Genomic DNA, 17,879 nt, shown 5'->3' with positions numbered 1-17,879 from the left:
AAGCTAACCGGCTACCGGGCAAAACTAACTGCGGGCTAGCGTCACTTTAAACAGTATTCACAGCAAAGTTTGAGTGAAAAAAAATAATTCCATTGTATAACTGGATGTACAATATCCCTCTCTCCCTGGCAGCGTAGTATTTACTCTCCAACACAATTAATAAGTAAAAAAATCGCAACTTGCTACAACAGCTGCAGTTGCGCTTCTGGCCTCTAGGGGCAAAAGTTACTTAAGACTTCAGCTCCATTACCCTTAACCAAAATCAGAACAGAATTGTAAACGTGATCAGCGGAATAACATCAAGTGAATAATGTCTCAGAGTCTCTGTAATCGCTCATGTTTGAAGCTGACACAGAACTTCCAAGTTTCAACATAATGAGAAAGGCAGATCTCCTCAGGGAATAGTTCCTCTACATCGGGAGGGACATCCAGGTCTTTGCGCTCAATGTAGGACACCAGTGTGTCTTTGAGACTAAAAGACAAAGGATTTAAGTTACATTTTTCTTTAGAGTAAAGAACATTAAGCAATACTATAGGATTACCTCCCAAGAAAATATATGCCCTGAATTTAGTGTTGTCTTACCCCCACTCAGGTTTGAAGGTCTCTGTAGCATTGGGTTTGTTGAGCACAAGTATAAGGAACTCGTGCATCTCCAGCAGGAAAGAGTCAGCGCTGTTCTTTGAGAAGAAACCAGTCAGCTGAGTGCGCTCATCCACTCCAAGGGCCTTCTTATACTCTCTGGAAACTTCTCCAAAGGGATCCTACAAAAACAAAATCATTCATTCATTAACACTATCCCTGAAATAAATGTGAGCAATAAAAAGTAATTTACCCTCTTAAGCTTGAGGAGGCCTTCTGACTTGAGTGATCCAAGCAGCTGCCATAACCCAGCACAATGCTTGAGAGAACACATACTCAGGGCCTGTAAGAAAATAATGAACACGTGCCATTTTAAACAAAAATCATAAAGCCAAGACTTCGTAACATAAATTCAGCATAAATTCATTAAAACTCTCTCTGACCTTGAGTATGTGCGGAGGTGTTTGATTCCCCATTTTCAGCACCTCCTCCAAGTAGCAGGACAACTGCATGCAGGGATCTCCCCCAGTCATAGCAAGAAACCCTAGAGAGATTTCCACAGTGGACAGTGCATCGCACACCTCACTGTAAGAGTCCAGCTGTGTGCTTACAGCCACCTGCGTGAGGGTTTGAAGAGGTTCCTGGAACAAACATGCAAATAGTATTATTATTCTACTGACTTTTCTACAGAGGTACACAGCAACTTTTACTTACTTGCATGATCTTTGCTTGTACGTCCTTCAGGATAACCTCGTAATTACGGTCATGGCGGTTTACTAATGTAGGAATGCCCTATAGACAAAACACCAATTTAAATTACATCATCCCGTACATGCATATTCTGAAGTTAGTTCATAAAGATCTGCTCACATCTAGAGTGATCAGAGGTTTGCCTAAGAGAAACCGTGACACAATCTGCTGCTGGGTTTTTGGTAAGTCATATTCATGCACCGTTTCCTGGCCTTTCTCGATGCTGTACTGTGTGTTCGACAGAACCAGGGGCATGATGTCTCTGTCCAGCTCGTACAGGATCACGTGGAGGTCAGTCAGATCTGCTGGACTCACTTTGTAACTGGGGAAAGACCAGACCAGATTGGCATTTTTTGTGTGTAAATACATCAAAGCCTAGCATGGCCAGAGGTGGGAGTAAGTCACAAAATGTAAGTCTCAAGTCCAAGTCGTAAAGGTCCAAGTCCCAAGCAAGTGCAAGTCAATTGGTCATGGGGTCAAGTCGAGTCGAGTCATAGTTTTTGTCAAGTCAAGTCTTGCTGGCAAGTCACCTCAAGTCGCAAACATCAGCGATAAGCCTAATTTTCACTCTGGGACTATTAATTCTTCTTTTCAAAATGTCTTAAATCTACTTGAAAATATGCAATAAATGCTTTTTCAAGATTTAGCGATTTTGAACATTTAGGCTAAAATCAAACTTTTAAAAATTTCATGGATTTGGATTTAAAGTCGAATTAATATTTAATCGCCACAAAATAAAAATATACATATAAATGAAATGCTCCAGTCTATGTACAAAATTATTGGGACAGTATTTTAATGCATGGGGCCCGGGAGGCCTACTTCAAAAAAAATGTTGAACTTTTAAACATGAATTGCCTTTCCATGCAGTCTGAAAGATAAATATATATTCATATTTTTATTTTTGTTAGTGACAGTTTTTCTGTCAGTGGTTCCCCTGTAATGCCCCAGCCCCTGTATACTCGGATTCGCTCCTGCTCAAAGTAGATTCCGAAAAGCCTTCAGTCCCGCTGCTCTTACCGCGTTTTGAAGGCTGCCTGTCTGCGCCGTATAGCTTCAGCCCATTGTTTCAAAATGTTATCCTGTCCTTAAATGTGTATGAATCTTCACCTCTTCACACACTATAGAAATAGTTTTATATAAAAACACACACATTTCCTCCTGCCTTTTCGCGTTGTACTGAAAAAGCATTAGGTAAACATAGATGTGCTGTTTTTACGCAATGAATCCTGTTCTTTCAACAGTTACACTCAATTCAATAATACATATATAGCCAGATCTTGTGGTGGCGCACGGAGGGACGCAGGCTCTTGGCTAATTATTTTCCGAGTGGCAGAGCTATATGCACCATTCGCCTCCGCAACTTGAGGAGGAGGTGACTGCACCAATGGCACGCTGACATTAATTTCCTCATTTACATAGCGCTGCGTTGCGTTCTTTCTTAAGCCTTAGGCTTTCACAGGTCAAACTAAAAACTCCATCATGAGCTAAACATGGTTAATGTCGAAAGAGAGAGAGAGAGAGAGAGAGAGAGAGAGAGAGAGAGAGAGAGAGAGAGAGAGAGAGAGCCCCTCTCTACCGCCTGGGGTGTCAATTTGGTTGGAGGAAAATGTTTGTCTCCACCCACTTAAATGAGCTAAGTCTGGAGTGGCAAGATCACAAAGTGTGACATTGTGCGCTCCTGCTGAGCGCAAAATGTCACACTATCATCTGCGTCTTGAGACACAAGATTGGGCCCATAATGTCAAAGCAAGTCATTGAGTCATTGGCCTCAAGTCCAAGTTAAGTATTTTTGAGTCTCCCACCTCTGGCCCTGACACAGGTTCAAATGTGTCATGAGCGCCCCACCTGGTCTCTTCTCCAGTGAGCTTGTCCACACTGTAAACCAGGTCATTGTGCAGCGCGATGAGATAACTGACCAGTGCAGTGGAGCACAGGCCTGGGCTGCGCCGACTGGGCAACAACAGTCTAAAGTCACAACTGAAGTCCAAGTCTTTCTGGCAGATAGCGGGCGGAAGCTTAATCTCACCTGAAATACAAACAAAGCATATTCATATTCTTATATTCTTCTGTATTATTACATGTTATTAACTGTCATTTTACCATTGGTTGCCAAAAACACTCTAAGCTGATTCCAAGTGGTCACAAAAGTGTCGATGTGTTTTTTGTACCAGGCCTTTAGAGATTCTGCACAAAACAGCATGTTAGAACCAGTTAATAATATGGTGTGACAAATTATGACTCTGTGGAAAACAAACTCAAATATAATCTTGAACAGTTCTTTCAAAGTGAAATTTCTATAACCCTGTAGCCATTGGAGTTGAACTGAATACCTGATTTTTGACTTTGAAGAAATTCAGTGATGGTGCCAAACAATTCAACATTTTGGAACTTTTTGACCAAACTCTTCTGAAGAGCGAGTATATCAGGGAGGAATTTCACCAGTCTGTACTCAGCCTCCTAGAACAAAAGCACAAAGGTTTGAAGCTCGAGTTACAAGACAACACATTTATTTTAGTTTGATGGTCTCCTAACCCTGTGCAGAAATTTCCAGAGAACAGGCAATGTGTCTTTGCCATCGTTTTGCTCCAAAATGTGGCTGAGTCCTAAAAGAGACACTTTCTCTCTGCAGCTCCACACAGTAGAACAATGGATCAGGGAGTTTTTAGGAAGATGGTCCAAAAACAGCCGAGGGTCTCCGAACAGGACTTTCATGATGGGACTGGCAGAGATGCGATCATCAGAGCGAATGAGTGTGTTCACCTCCTTTAGCTGTCTGTCCAGATTCTTTAAGTAAGAGAATACAAATTAGAAGGAAAAAATTAACAGAATTTTAATACAGTAAAGATATTAACCTTTAAGTGAACTGCAAATACGCTGTTCATTTGTGTCTCCCAGTTATTTCTAGCTTTTTTGGAAGAGAGCTGATGGTCATATCCAACTGGCCCTGTAAGAAAACACATTATGAGTTTCAACTGTGTTTGATTTTCTTCCTAAAGCAGAACAGAGGAAACTATGTTTAGTTAAACAGGATACTAGGACATCATACATACACGTTTGTTGTTGAAGGAGGTTTGTGATGAACAGATGGACAGAGCTGACTGTATCATCAGCTCCTTTCCCAAGAGACCTACTAAGATGAGTCTGATCTTTTCTAAGGTGACCAAGGAGAAACTCCCCTGGATTTGGGACCTGGGGTTTGATAATTGTAGAAATGGTCTACAAGAAAAGGAACACAAGTATGCAACTGATCACAAATGCCATAGTGTGTAAATCAAAATCCCTTCTTTTCCACAGTTGCCATGATTCAGGAAAGATGTTATCATTATTATTGACTAAAATTTAAGGAGTTAACAAATTGTAGTAAACAAAGTTACCTGTGCATTTTTGTGAAGGCCAAAAAACATGGCCAAGTGTGTGATCATACGCATGACTGCAAAGGGAGCAGGAGAAAAGCTCTTTGTGTCCATCATGTCAGGATTGTCCCGACGCCTGGGATCACCGAGGATGTGGCCTGTCTGAGTTCGATCACCCCTGGTAGATGCGACAAAAATTTTTAAAGGATGTACTGTAGCATATCACCTACTGAATAATTGCAGAGGTACTAAAAGAAACTTGGAAGATTAAAAACTTACTGCTGCTGAAGAGCTTGAAACCCTTGTGCTGGCATATGATTTGCTCCTCCAATCATACTTCCACAGTCCACACATCGACTGGTTACCACGGGTCGGCCACACTGCAATAGTACAGGAGTTGAGTGATTTTGAGCATGTGTTTATTACACTTTTTTTCAGAAAATACAACACAAAAGTTGCACTACTCACCTCACCGATAGTACATGGGTGTCCGTTGGGACATTCTACAGTAAAATAAAAATACAATTAATTCTTAAATAGAAATGCGGTGTTTCATGTGACACATAAAATAGATAAGGTTTAGATGGTTAAGTTGTTCTTTATTTATTGGTTTATTTGGTCAGGACAGTGCATGTTACTGAACATACATGGGTCTCATGCATGTAAACAAGCCACACCGGATTGTAGCCATGACTAATTACCATCCGTCGTCCCCCATGCGCACTCTCAAACAGACTCTCATTCATCCTGGGCAAAAAATTATTTATTCTTCATAAAAAATATTTTTGGGTATTTTTCTGGCATTTCCTTTGAAAATACTTTCATTTTTACTACGGCCGGGAAAACGATCACGTTAACGAATTAAGTTAAAATTATCCAATTAATGTGTTAAAATAAATGTAAATTCTAGTCAGGCGACTTAAGCATTTCCTAATGATTAATTTAAATGTAAATGTGCGATTAATTCTTTTTTTTTTCTTTTTTTAAATGTCACTACTGAAATCATAAATTAGACTTTTGCACTCAAACAGTTACTCATTATTCAGAGGCACTTTTTGTAAATATTTTAGCTACACTTCCTGCCTCTGGTTGTACAGCTGTTTATGTTTGTTTGTCACTTACGGTACCACCGCAACTTTCCCATTGCTTGTTGTGCCACAGCCAACATATCTTCTGGCATACTGGGTAGATACGCTCCCTGTAACGAAAGCGTAGTAAAATAATGTAATTCCACTAATAAAAATGGGCTGGAAAATGTCTCTACCTGCATAGTGGCAGGTGCCAACGCAAGCTGCTTCAAAGGGCCCAATAAACCATTTTGTCCACAGAGCAGCACAGCAGCCAGATGAACCGCGAGTTCAACAAAGACACACTGAATTCTGGAGATGCCAGCACTGAGAGCTAAAGGTCCAAGCCGATTTGTGACAAGGGCCAGAGCAAACTCCTTTAACTCCCGAGTGGTTAGGACTTTAGACTGCTGAATGTAGTTCGTCCACATGTCCATTTGCTGAAAGATTTTGTGGTGTGATTAGATCCATGTTAAGTAATTCAAACAACCAGAACCAAAAGCATGTTTTGTCTTTTTGTGCAGATTTACCTCAGGCTTGGGATGAAAATTTGGATTGGGTTCTCGGTACAATGTAGTGACCTCTCTGTACAGCGCTAACAGCAGATAAACTTCTCTGCATTGGGACGAACATTTGCATTTCTGGGAGAACAGACACCGCCAAAACATATGCTCATATTAGAAGATTTTGTTACTCTACAATGCCTCATGTAAATGACAATAACTTCGGCCTATGCTTTATCAGCTCTATGGTTTACTCTGCTGTTGTGTAAACCACATAAACCCCATGAATGAATAAAAGTGTCCTTACCGCACAAGTCTCATCCAAATCATCCTCTGTGCCATCCATTACTGCCTTGGCAACAGCATTACGAATGGTTTGGTAGCTCAGACCACACACAAGGAACTGGTCCATTGGAGTCTCTTCAGCCTTTAAAGTAATTATATGATATGTCTTTCAATCACAAAAACACATTGACAATCTCACTTTGTAAATGTACCTTTTGCAGAATTTCCTCAGGGAAAAGCCAGCTCATTTGCTGAACTTTTAAGAGGTTCTGGACATGTTCCACTCCTTGTTGGCTTGCAATTTTTCGGATCAGATAAACACGGTACCAGTTGTTCCCACTTCGTGTGCAAAAGTCCCGCACACTTTTCAGGAAGGTACTTGATGTTGTTTGACCTTCCCAGGCTGTTGCCATCACAGAAGCCAGTCCATGAGCATCAACACATTCAGAAAACTCCCTATTACAATTATTAACTGAGAATCACCTGTTGCAAAAGTTTCTTCAGTGATCAGATCAGCAGCCATATCCAGGTCCAAGCGGACTCTTGCAATCTGCTGTAAGCAGTCGACAGTGGCTGCCTCAAGAGATTGATGGTCTGAAGTCAGGAGTTCAGCAAGGAAGTCTCTTTCATCTTTTAGACACAACTTCTCAAACATAGAATCCTAAAAGACCAAAAAACATCTCACATGAACGTGAATATCATAATTTAGAGAAGCCGACAGGCTACAATCTGCTACCTCAAAGCAGTTTATGTACAGAGAGTAGAGTTCAGTCTTTTCTTTATCATCCAAGAGGTTGCTTTGCTCCACTGAATGCAGATGTTGTTGCAGATACTTCTTGATTTGATCAAAACTGAATATAAACACACACAAACCACAGAATAAAAAAAGGATTTCATCATTTAAGCAGGACATGTGTCATTTGCATCTCACCTATACTTCAGGAGGAGTTTGAGCACCACTGAACGAACCACGGGGCTTTTATCATAAGATTCATCAAAAGGTGAAAACTCCTTTGTCTTAATCTGTCTCTCTCTTGGTGCTGAAGAAAAGACACCAAAATAACATTTAAAAAGGTGGACTAGCAGATACAGTTTAATATAAAGTATTTAGTCATAAGTTACCTCCAACAGCTCCTGCTGGAGCTGCTTCGAACATGAGGAATGACAGTAGAGCATGTATAACCTCTGAACTTGGAGGGGAGTTATCTTTAAAGCACATAGATGACACCAACTCCACAAAGAAAGCATTGCAACACTTCCGGAACTGTGCATGCTGATTTATTTTACCCCTACAAAACAAATGTCCTCAGTCAGAATGACAGTAGGTAAAAGGGAAAGAAACACTTCTCACCTTATGGCGTCAGAAGGAACGACCACAAAGTCATCATTAACTGGCTGCATGCAATAAGGACAATACATCTGTCCTGGGACAAGCCACTGTCTGATGCAGGCGCAACAGTAGACATGTTGACAAGGGAGGCAGATCGGGTCTTGAGGGTCACCTATACACACTGCACACCGGGGCAGACCAAACCTGGAAAATAAAACATGAGTGATAAGTTCAACACTAACACAATGGCACATGTTTATGGATGTTGAAACTCCACCCAGAACTTACCTGAAGATGCATGCAACTGCTCCATCTTTGCAACTTTTGAGCAAACCAATTACAACCTCAAAGGAATGTTTAGTTTTGAGGTTTGTATCTTTTTCAAGAATCTAGAGAGCATAGCAACAAAAACCATGAAGGGAATGTTTAGAAATGATCAGAAATGAAAAGAAAAAACAAACCTGCCACAGTCTTTTCGTGTGCTCCAAAACTACAGGGACCAGCTTGTGCTCCAGATCCTCAATCCCCAACAACATGTGCTCCACAAATAAAGAGAGACAAAAGATCCGATTCCAAGCATTCCTAGGAAGAACAAAGCAAGGCAAATTTTGTAAATGCTTTGTGAAGTCGGATATTGACCATTACTGTATGACTTACTGCACTCTGTTGGCAATTGTCCTACTTCTCTCTCCGTAGTGTCGCACGCTGTCTTCAGAGCACACAAGTTCAATGGGAACTTGGAGTTTGTGAACCTGCCTGAGCCAAGTCTGTCTTTGGGCGTCTGTGTCCAGAACTGTGGGCTCAAGGCGTTCCACACACTTAAAAGCAGCGTACACATCAAGTACCTAGGCAGATTAATTATAAGAACAATTAAGCATATTTTATTGATTTGTAAAAAGCTTATAGAAAAAAAGTGGATTTTCACCATTTCCGGTCCATCTTTGAAACTGGGATTTCTTAAAAGATCTCCAGTGACTCGAGGCTCAATGCACATCATCCTAAATAGATTCTGCAGCCTGTTCTTAAACTCGTGATAAGCGATGTGGGTCCAGGAAAGAGATGTCGGTCTGTCAGTGGCTTCAAGATTCAACTTCAGTTCATTCACACAGCAGTTGAGCGCACCACACAGGAGCTGGGAACATGTAATGAGTACATCACAATCACACACTAAGAAACAGTCAGAAAATGTAGCAAACCTGCATCTCTTCTTTACAGGTCACATTCATGGTCAACAAGACATAATCCTGTAGATAGCGGTGATAGAATTCTGTCTGTGTGTCCTGGTCTTCTTCAACAACGAAACACCCCAATGGTGTTTTCCAAAAGAAATCAGCAAACTCCAATTCGGTTTGTCCTGTTATTCCACAAAAACATTCAGTTACGTCTATGACATTGACAGCACAATCTTATTAAAATAAAATTATTTGACATATACCTTCATGCTGATGAGCATGAACCCACAGGTCCTCCAGGTAGTCTCTGATCCTCCAGCTGAAGGGCAGGCTGCAGCTGATTCCCATCTTTTGAGTGATGTGGTTTTGGACCAGAATTGTTTTGCTCTCAGAGCTACGCATCATAAATTATTTGCAATTAATAGTTGACACATATTAAGATATTTCGCATCAGGCAAAGCTTTATAGCACAACTTACTTGCGGTCCTGGCTCAAGTGTGGGATTTCAAGAAACTTCTCATGACCAAAAATGTCCAACCACAGCTTTTTAATAGATGCTCCACAGTTATTATCCAACAAAATATCCAAGTTTTGGTCTCGATCAATAATTGAAACAAGGTGAGCCAGCATAGGGACAACGACCGCCTGAACACGTTTCCATAAGGTGTTCCTGCCATTCAAAAAGAATGTGTATTATTGACTTTGAGAGAGGATATTATGCCTTTATGCAGTTATTCTGTAAGAATTTCAAACACTTCTTAACAAATATCTAACACTTTGTTGTATTAGGAAATGCTATCTTGATTTAAAACAATGTATTCAGATTTTTTATTGTTAAAACAACATTGTAACATGCTTTAAATGCTCTAAAATAGCAATTTTGCATAAAGCCACCTCTTTCATTTCTCTGTTTAACTTTATTAACGCATTTGTTTTCGCACCTGAATGTTCCTCCTTCTTGCAGAGCATCGATGTTGGAGGCCTCCCTCATGACCCAGTTACTTGACAACAGGTTGTTGTCAACATGCAAGGCTAATAAGACCTGTAGATGTCTCCTTAATATTTTGTTAAAACACGCTGAAAGATAAAAGGAATATCAGGGATTATTTTTGTACATGGAACACATCTACCCGTCTGATACAAATACATTTAATTAAAATTTATATCCTGATAAGTATAGAAACCATTTATGACACCTTGCATTTCATCATTGTCATCGAGGAGAGTGAGCAGAATCTCCACTCTCTGAGTGCTACGAAACCCACTCTCCAGCTGATCTCGCAGCATCCCGACTGCACTCTGCACACAGCTCCGCAGCAGCGTCGTGGTGTCAAGCACAGCAGCCAAATCCTGCTGCAAGAGGACATGTCTCAATGATCCTGGTCAAATCACCTTTGAGTTTGAATGAAAAGTGTAATTATTTACATTTATATTGTTTTCAAACCCTATGTTCTCCTCTTCAGTCTCCATGTACATGTCATCATCCACCTCCATGGCTGCAAGACACATTTGCAAATGTTTATATACATAATTATAGAATAAATTATAGCTAAATATGGTATTTTATACCTTCAGGTTGACCAAGATTGGCTTCAAACAATTGACTGAGTGTTATTCTTTGCAGGGCTTTGATGTCAGAAACCATTTCATTTGATCGTCTGAGGTCATCAATATGAACCGACCTCCATGGTCCTAGATATAATTATGTAGGAGTCAGCTAAATGATTAAAAAAAGTTTATGTGCATTTCAGAGAAGGTTACATTAAAGCGCACCTCCATGAAAGCCGACATAGCATGTCCCTCCAATCATTCTTGGCAGTCTTGAAATGAAGTAAACAAACACTCTGCATCCCAGTTTTTCTCGACCCACCTTTCTGATTTCATTGATGGACGAGTACCTGATAAAAGAGCAAAGGTAACCACAACATTGATAACCTAAATAAAATTAACATTGACAACGTACTTTGTAGAAGCAATCAGATTGGCACTCTGAGAATCATCATAATCACACTGAATGATGAGTATCTTGATGTTTGGTTCAGAATTGTGTTGCCCAGCAGTGAGGAAGTTCCTACAAACAAAAGCAAAGATAATTTGATAAATTACATAACCTGTACATCTCCTTCACAAACCTGATCTTTTTCAGGAAGGAGTGCTCAGTGTCAAATTGCTGAACAGAGAGAAGTTCAACACTGAGAGCCCTTTGCTCCAGGTGGTTTAAGTCAGATGCAGTCAGAAGTCTTGAAAATGTGGTCACCTAAGGTTAAAGAATAAATGAATAATTTAAATACATTTAATGCTGTACCAGTAGAGTTCTCATTTACCTCTGTAAAGAATGTGTTGCAGGGCAGTTCCTCTCTAACGTGGGCAAGTATATAGTCGGACAAGCAGCCATTATTCTGCTCTTCACTGTAGACTCTGGCGAGATGCTCACTCTCTCCTTTGGGGAGCTCACTGCAATCCAAACGAACCACTGAGTCTGGTGTAGCACAGTGAAGGAGTACAAGTTTGGCCTCTTCCAGAATTTTTCTCTTGTGATCAGACATTTCCATTGTGGCATTTTGACTCTCCAGCACTTGAAGAACCACAGAGGCGCATGTGTCAGAGTGGTAGCCGATGAAAACCTCTGCTGGTTTGTACTTGTGTGCCTTAACCATAGCTGTCTGCTGACTGCTAAAAGACACAAAGAGATTCACCCACTTCTCCAGCTCACAGACCAGTCTCCTCTGTTCAGTTTTGAGGACAGTGTTGATGTCCAGATAGTGTTTCTCCAGTCTGTTGATGAGGGGTATAGGGAACTGTTTGTAGACAACTTCTTTTTCCTCAATGACGATGAGTCGGAAATCCTTGTGGACTCTGCATTTGACTCTGTGGGTCCCCAGTCCCAGGTCTACATACTTTTGCCCACCGTAGTATTGATAGTATTGATTCAGTGCATCATAGAGGCTTTCGTAGAGGTTCTGCAAGTTCAGAAGTACTATAGTTTGCCCGGTCTCCATGCAGATCTTAACTCGGTTGATATTGCGGCAAATTTGAGTGTATTCCTGGTCTTTCGGGAAGCTAGAGCCAAAAATGATCTCTGGTTGACCGCTTTCTTTGAAGAAGGTTTGCTGGAGGATTTGAAGAGCTGCATAGTTTTTGGTCAACAACAACAAGTAGCGGCACTCCTCGTCCTGTCCAATAGCCAGGATGTTCTCTTTCACAAACTCAATTGCACTAACGGCATCTTGTTTTGGAGCGATTTGCAGTTTCTCTCTGAAAACAGTGACTGCATCTACATCATCTCGTCCACTGAAATTGCGCAAAACTGCCTTCAGAATTTCTTCTGGAGAGGGCTTCCTCTGAGAGGTCTTGGCAACAGCAAAAATCATCTTAATTAGACTGTAGTAGTCACGCAAACCAAAAAATCCATTGCCTTGTCTACATATGTCCAAATAAGCTTCAGCAAAAGGCTGAAAGAGGTCTTTAACCTTTTCCAAAACCCTCCCATCAGATGAACATATCCCCTTGGCACTTTTAACGAGTTCCTTCTTATCTGGATCACCACGGGAAACAAAAATCCCTCTGTTCATTTTTGCTGGATCCAAAGCCCAGTTGGATATCCCAATGAATCCCACTTTTTTGTGAGGCAATGGAGCATCATCAATGCATCCTTCTTCAAGTAATGGATGGAGAGTTTTCAGTGGCATTTTTGGTGAGTCCTCAGCCAGACCAATCTCATCCAGGACCACGACTGAAATGTACTCGTTCAAATTCTTTCCTTCCTGGAAGCGTCCACATTGCTTAAAAGTGTTGATGATGCCCTCAGGGGTTGAGTGAGGACTACACTGGAAAGAAACTAAGTGGATCTGTTTCAGCTTTTTGTACAGGTCAGAGTGAGCAGCTTGACCTTGCATTGCATCTGCCACCAAGGTCTTAGAGAGGGATTTTGAGCTTCCAGGTTTTCCAACTAAGAAAAGTGGGATCCTGAGCTCTATGCAGAGGACCATCATGAAAACGTTTTCTTTCAGAGCATCGTTTCTTGCAATTGTATCTCCCATGGGAACATCTCTGAGAAGGAGATCCTGCATGAGTGTGATTTCTTGCTTTATCTTTTCTGAATTGTAGTTTGGTGCCAAGTATCTTGAGACTCTCTGTCTATAGTATTCCTTGTTCTCAAGGCAGGCATGATAGCACACCCCTGTTGCCATTACTAAAGACCACAGTACAGGATCTCTGGGACCTCCAACTTGATAAGAATCTGACGGTTCCATCTCAGCAAAGAACATGTCATGATGGTCCAAAAACCAAGCAAAAGCCTGCATGCATCGTTCTACATCTCTGAGACTCACAAAGCTGCATTCATCTTTCCTTTGTCGCATGTACTGCTGCGAGGCTGACAGGACATTGACAATGCATTCAATGTATCCAGCATCTACTGCACGACTTTCGATCACTCTTTGCACAATCTGCTGAATGTATTTCTTTTCTGTGTCATTGTTTAATTGACCGAAATCCCACACCAGTGGGATCATACTTGGTGGCAAAGCGTGAACTCGATATACTAACTGCCGTAAAGGAATAGACCCAAGTTTTTCATCGGTTTCCTCAGCTCGAACTCTGTATCCTAGACCAGCTGATTCTAGTCTCTCAATCATCTCCTCTGTGTGTTTGCGATATGGATTACAAGCTGCAACAATTTGCAGTCCACAGCCTGGTGTCAGGCCCTGTCCTTTGACTGTCCTGTCACAAAGGACCTCCTTGATGCTGCTGATGGCCTCAGTGGTGTTTGCTTCATCAAAAAACAGAACAGAATCTAATTTGTAATTTTGTTTGTTGATAGTAGCCATAGCTTCTGCATCTTTGACTTTTGTATAAATCAAGTCTGAACTTGTTCCACCGTGCACCTTGACTGATTTCATGTTCTCCGTACCCACGCCTCTTTTTCTTAACTCACAAAGAAATTTGATGAGCCTGGTTTTCCCACATCCTGTCTCCCCCATGATGATCACTGGAATGCCACACCTGAAGCGCATGTGGATTGCAAGTATCTTGAGTATGTTGTCAGTAGTCAGCTCATAAGTTTCATCTGGGTCGATGAAACTCGAATGTGTAATGTTCCTGGTATCCGGTTGCCGGATACCAAGAACATTACAAATTCGTTTTATTTTCTCTCCTCTTGGAAGACGGTCAAAGTCAATGTTAAAAGGCATCCTCTGTAGCGTTAGGCCATCATACAACTGCTTAGTCATGACATTTCTCTTGATGACTCTTCCTGAAGCAGGATCAATGGCATCAACAGAGTTTTGCTCATTGGGCTGAAGGTGGAAGCCTATGAAGGTCATGGACACATGATCATCATTAAAAAATATGTATGGATGGGGTTCTGTTTCCCATCTCTTTCGGATAAGAAAAGGAGCCAGGTCTTCATCTCGCACACCAGTCAAGTCCATCTGTGGTCTTCCTGGGCTCTGGTCAGAAATGCTGAGAGATGGAGTAGCAAAGTCTTTTGCCATCAAAATCATGAAGTCTACAACAAATCTTTTGAATCCAATCAGCGTGTCTCCAGTAAAGTCAGCATTACAGAAAGCTGATGTTTCACAGTCCTGAAGCTGGAGATTGAGGAACCATGCAAAGTTTCGAAGTTCTGCCCAGGACGGGTCCACGATTCCACAGTGCATTAGAAGCATCTGAAGACATTCACCGTGTGTTCCTTCCACTCTGTCATATGTGAACTTGTCCAGGTCAGCATGGTTATGAAAGCGTGTGAGATACTGGTATGGTCTCTGAAAGGCTGCACTTCTGAATTCTATATTGTCCATTAATGGATCTTCAGTGTTAAAAATATTGGGATCATCATTTTTCCGCAGCTCTATCTCCAGTGCTTCTTTCGGAGGTCGGCAGAAAATGTTAGGGAACACATCTGTGAATGAATAATCTTGAGCCTAAAACAAAACAAAATTCTTTGTTGCAAACAATGGTAGATGCAAGTAAATGAAAACAGGACAATCTTACCTGGTGTTTTGTTTGCTCTAAAATCTCCACCACATAGAGCTGCTTCTCATTACACTTCCACACGTTCCCCTCAAAATCCATGAGAAAGCGCAGAAATAGTAGTTTAAAAAGAAACTCATGAAGTCCTTTCTGAACCTATTACACAACATAACCATGACAAATACAGCATAAAAATATTAAAAATCAAAAATGAAACAAACAACAAAATAATCCTACCGATGACGTGACATCAAAATGAAATACTGTGAGAGCTTTCCTATTGGCGGCAATGTTCTGGAGAGACTGGACAACAGCATTCTCATCCACTGTGGGCTCAGTCAGACGAATGCAATTCATCACAGTTGTTTTTTTGGTTGAGCACTTTAGTTTTTGGTACAACCTCTTGATATAAAGAGATTTACCTTGAAAAAACAAACACATTGTTACCAGACATTCCTAACTATATGAACTAGCATAGAATAGATCAGTCAACAACAAATCTTTATCACAATCCTCAAAACACAGCTCCAGGTTTGTTTTGATGAGAGAATAACATCGTAAAAAGCAATGATTGTCAATGTTGTCCCAGAGTAAATTCAGTTTTGTCTGTTAGATGCACAAACTTTAATGATTTACCTCAGAGCTGTTTAATTGGATTATGATGCCTGCGTTATATGTCTTTGTATATTGTTATTTATGCGTAATCTCCACTTTCTTGTTTGTGTGTGTGTGTGTGTGTGTGTGTGTGTGTGTGTGTGTGTGTGTGTGTGTGTGTGTGTGTGTGTGTGTGTGTGTGTGTGTGTGTGTGTGTGTGTGTGTGTGTGTGTGTGTGTGTGAGTGTTTGCTTGTTTGTTTGTTGTGTGGCTGTTTTCTATATTGTTTGTTTTTCTTGAGGATGCTCTGAATTAATTATCCCTAGCGGGATTAATGAAGTCATCTGAATCTGAATTCAAAAGATCTCCTTAAAAAAAAAAATACAAAAAATGTGGACACTTTCTTAGATGAACATACCCACGCCAGCTCTTCGAGATGAGATAATGCCCACACACAGCCGGTCTTTGAATGCAGCTGCTGCACTACATTGATCTTCAGGGACAACATAATGTCTATGCAGATAGTCTTGAATGTGTTCCCGTGGAGCCTGAGGAACCATGTGGACTTTGTACTGGCTAAACGCAGAGGGAAGGTAGGCATGCTCTCTTTCTGTGCTGCAGAAAATAATAAGTTTGTAGTCATTCCTGCTTTTCATCTTCATGCTCTGGAAAAAGCTCTCAACTTTGGAGCTGACATCATACGTCAGCACATCTGCGTACACCAGTGAGTAGAGCTTGTTTCCTCTGTATCCAGGGCTGAGACAGCGTCTTAGGAAGAGCTCCACTTGTTCATAAGGCGTAGTGGAAGTGCACAGGAGGACTTCATCCGGTGTGGGTAAAGGCTCATTTTTACTGGTCATGTACATGGAGATGCAAGACGTCAAGATGTCCTCATGAGGACAAACAACCAGGTTTGGTTTTCCAGTGGTCAAACCATTTGGCAGCTCTCTGCAAATTAACTTTGTAATATTGTCATCTGAAACATCTTCCTCGCTTTCACCTTCACTCTCTGTCATTCTGTTTGCGAGTATTTCCAACAGTCGTCCGAGTGTCCTCAAATCTACAATATGAGGTAGTGACCTCTTCATGTCTTTCATGTAAGAATTCCACAGAAGATCAAATTTGTGTAGGCCACTTGTTTGTTGTATTAGTGATGGTAGGAGATCAAAGTCACTGCTGACATCAGATCTCCAACTTTCTGACATCGTAAATGTTTGGAACTCAATGTCATCATTTTGTTGTTGTTGCTGATTGAGAAGGTCATACTGGAGCTCGTGCCACACCTGTCTCAGGTCTGCAGCTGAGCAGTCAGCCTTGACAAACGAAAGCATCATCAGTGTTTGGTCGTCCAGATGGGACACACTGTCCTGAGAGAGGCGGCTGCACAAGCGTACAATCTGCTCAGCTGTATAGTAATTTAGATAGTAGTGCTGTGATCTTTGTTTGTCCACAAAATCGTTCCAGAATTTAAGGCATTTCTCCATTTTTCTGCAAAGTTCAGGGAGTTGTTCCTCAATGCCGCCCTCAATAGTAACTGCACTTAAAGTATCGCCAAGGTTAAAGTCCATCAGAATATTGGGTTTATTACTATTTGTGCAGCAACTAATTTGAGCTTCCCAGTGTCTGAAGACAGGGTTACCAGCTGCGTACAGTGCAATGAATGCCTCAGATAGTCTCTGAACACTGTCGAAAATCTAAATAGAAAAAAGAGAGAAATGTGTAAGAAGTGGATTTTTGTAGACGGCATTGAGCCAGAGACTGACAGAACTTCAGAATTGTTATTTCAACAAAATACCTCAGTGAATTGGTCCACTTCATGCTGTCCCTGATCTCCTTTACCAGACATCAGCATGAGTTTGCTTTGGAGTTCTCTCAGATCCTCAAGTGAATAATTACGAGTCTGTCCATCATCATGTTCCTCTGTGATACGGAGCTTTAGAGCCTTTTCAAGACTGAGCTGGGTAGCAAAAATATTAATAGTGTAAATCAATTGTAAATTTTAACATACAAACCCTGTTTTTCGTTCAGAAAGTAAAAAGGAATATATATAGTGGGTAGTACTGTTATCTTTACTCAAGTACATGTATTCATTTAAATAATTGTACATTTACAAGTAGTTTTTTCTACTGCTTACGACCTCTGCTTCAGTATTATTAAGTATCTATTCTCTGACTTTATAGTTCTCTGACATTTCATCTTTTGCTTCTCATAATTTATGGCACTACTGAAACATGGATCAAACTTTTGCACCAAAACAGTTACTCAGTACT

The 17,879-nt window shown here is 40.9% G+C and overlaps 1 protein-coding gene across 1 annotated transcript in view; it reads right to left on the bottom strand.

Annotated features, from left to right (window-relative positions):
• Positions 1-315: 315 nt before the first annotated feature.
• The window catches only part of LOC306968539 (E3 ubiquitin-protein ligase rnf213-alpha-like), a gene marked incomplete at its 3' end in the record, with an annotated part of 30,999 nt that continues 13,435 nt past the window's right edge, over positions 316-17,879 (bottom strand). Inside the window, exons 21-64 of the mRNA XM_079563952.1 lie at positions 17,405-17,566; positions 16,028-17,303; positions 15,254-15,438; positions 15,038-15,172; positions 11,368-14,967; positions 11,176-11,300; positions 11,007-11,114; positions 10,817-10,941; positions 10,613-10,735; positions 10,469-10,539; positions 10,240-10,396; positions 9,985-10,120; positions 9,522-9,713; positions 9,307-9,437; positions 9,068-9,225; positions 8,797-9,003; positions 8,529-8,716; positions 8,333-8,453; positions 8,160-8,260; positions 7,893-8,075; positions 7,664-7,830; positions 7,473-7,581; positions 7,278-7,392; positions 7,025-7,202; positions 6,754-6,944; positions 6,564-6,683; positions 6,284-6,394; positions 5,951-6,193; positions 5,809-5,884; positions 5,155-5,189; positions 4,966-5,066; positions 4,708-4,864; positions 4,384-4,549; positions 4,186-4,277; positions 3,866-4,117; positions 3,664-3,790; positions 3,434-3,517; positions 3,179-3,359; positions 1,451-1,652; positions 1,295-1,372; positions 1,024-1,221; positions 834-923; positions 584-762; positions 316-472 (exon numbers count right to left, since the gene is read on the bottom strand). Coding sequence (XP_079420078.1) covers positions 316-472; positions 584-762; positions 834-923; positions 1,024-1,221; positions 1,295-1,372; positions 1,451-1,652; positions 3,179-3,359; positions 3,434-3,517; positions 3,664-3,790; positions 3,866-4,117; positions 4,186-4,277; positions 4,384-4,549; positions 4,708-4,864; positions 4,966-5,066; positions 5,155-5,189; positions 5,809-5,884; positions 5,951-6,193; positions 6,284-6,394; positions 6,564-6,683; positions 6,754-6,944; positions 7,025-7,202; positions 7,278-7,392; positions 7,473-7,581; positions 7,664-7,830; positions 7,893-8,075; positions 8,160-8,260; positions 8,333-8,453; positions 8,529-8,716; positions 8,797-9,003; positions 9,068-9,225; positions 9,307-9,437; positions 9,522-9,713; positions 9,985-10,120; positions 10,240-10,396; positions 10,469-10,539; positions 10,613-10,735; positions 10,817-10,941; positions 11,007-11,114; positions 11,176-11,300; positions 11,368-14,967; positions 15,038-15,172; positions 15,254-15,438; positions 16,028-17,303; positions 17,405-17,566 — 10,893 coding nt within the window. The remainder of the gene's footprint in view (positions 473-583; positions 763-833; positions 924-1,023; positions 1,222-1,294; positions 1,373-1,450; positions 1,653-3,178; positions 3,360-3,433; positions 3,518-3,663; positions 3,791-3,865; positions 4,118-4,185; positions 4,278-4,383; positions 4,550-4,707; positions 4,865-4,965; positions 5,067-5,154; positions 5,190-5,808; positions 5,885-5,950; positions 6,194-6,283; positions 6,395-6,563; positions 6,684-6,753; positions 6,945-7,024; positions 7,203-7,277; positions 7,393-7,472; positions 7,582-7,663; positions 7,831-7,892; positions 8,076-8,159; positions 8,261-8,332; positions 8,454-8,528; positions 8,717-8,796; positions 9,004-9,067; positions 9,226-9,306; positions 9,438-9,521; positions 9,714-9,984; positions 10,121-10,239; positions 10,397-10,468; positions 10,540-10,612; positions 10,736-10,816; positions 10,942-11,006; positions 11,115-11,175; positions 11,301-11,367; positions 14,968-15,037; positions 15,173-15,253; positions 15,439-16,027; positions 17,304-17,404; positions 17,567-17,879) is intronic.

The sequence above is a fragment of the Gobius niger genome, assembly GCF_951799975.1.
Source record: "Gobius niger genome assembly, chromosome: 10".
Lineage (NCBI taxonomy): Eukaryota > Metazoa > Chordata > Actinopteri > Gobiiformes > Gobiidae > Gobius > Gobius niger.
Note: the sequence above shows the minus strand (reverse complement) of the source record. Positions and strands in the feature narration are given on the sequence as shown.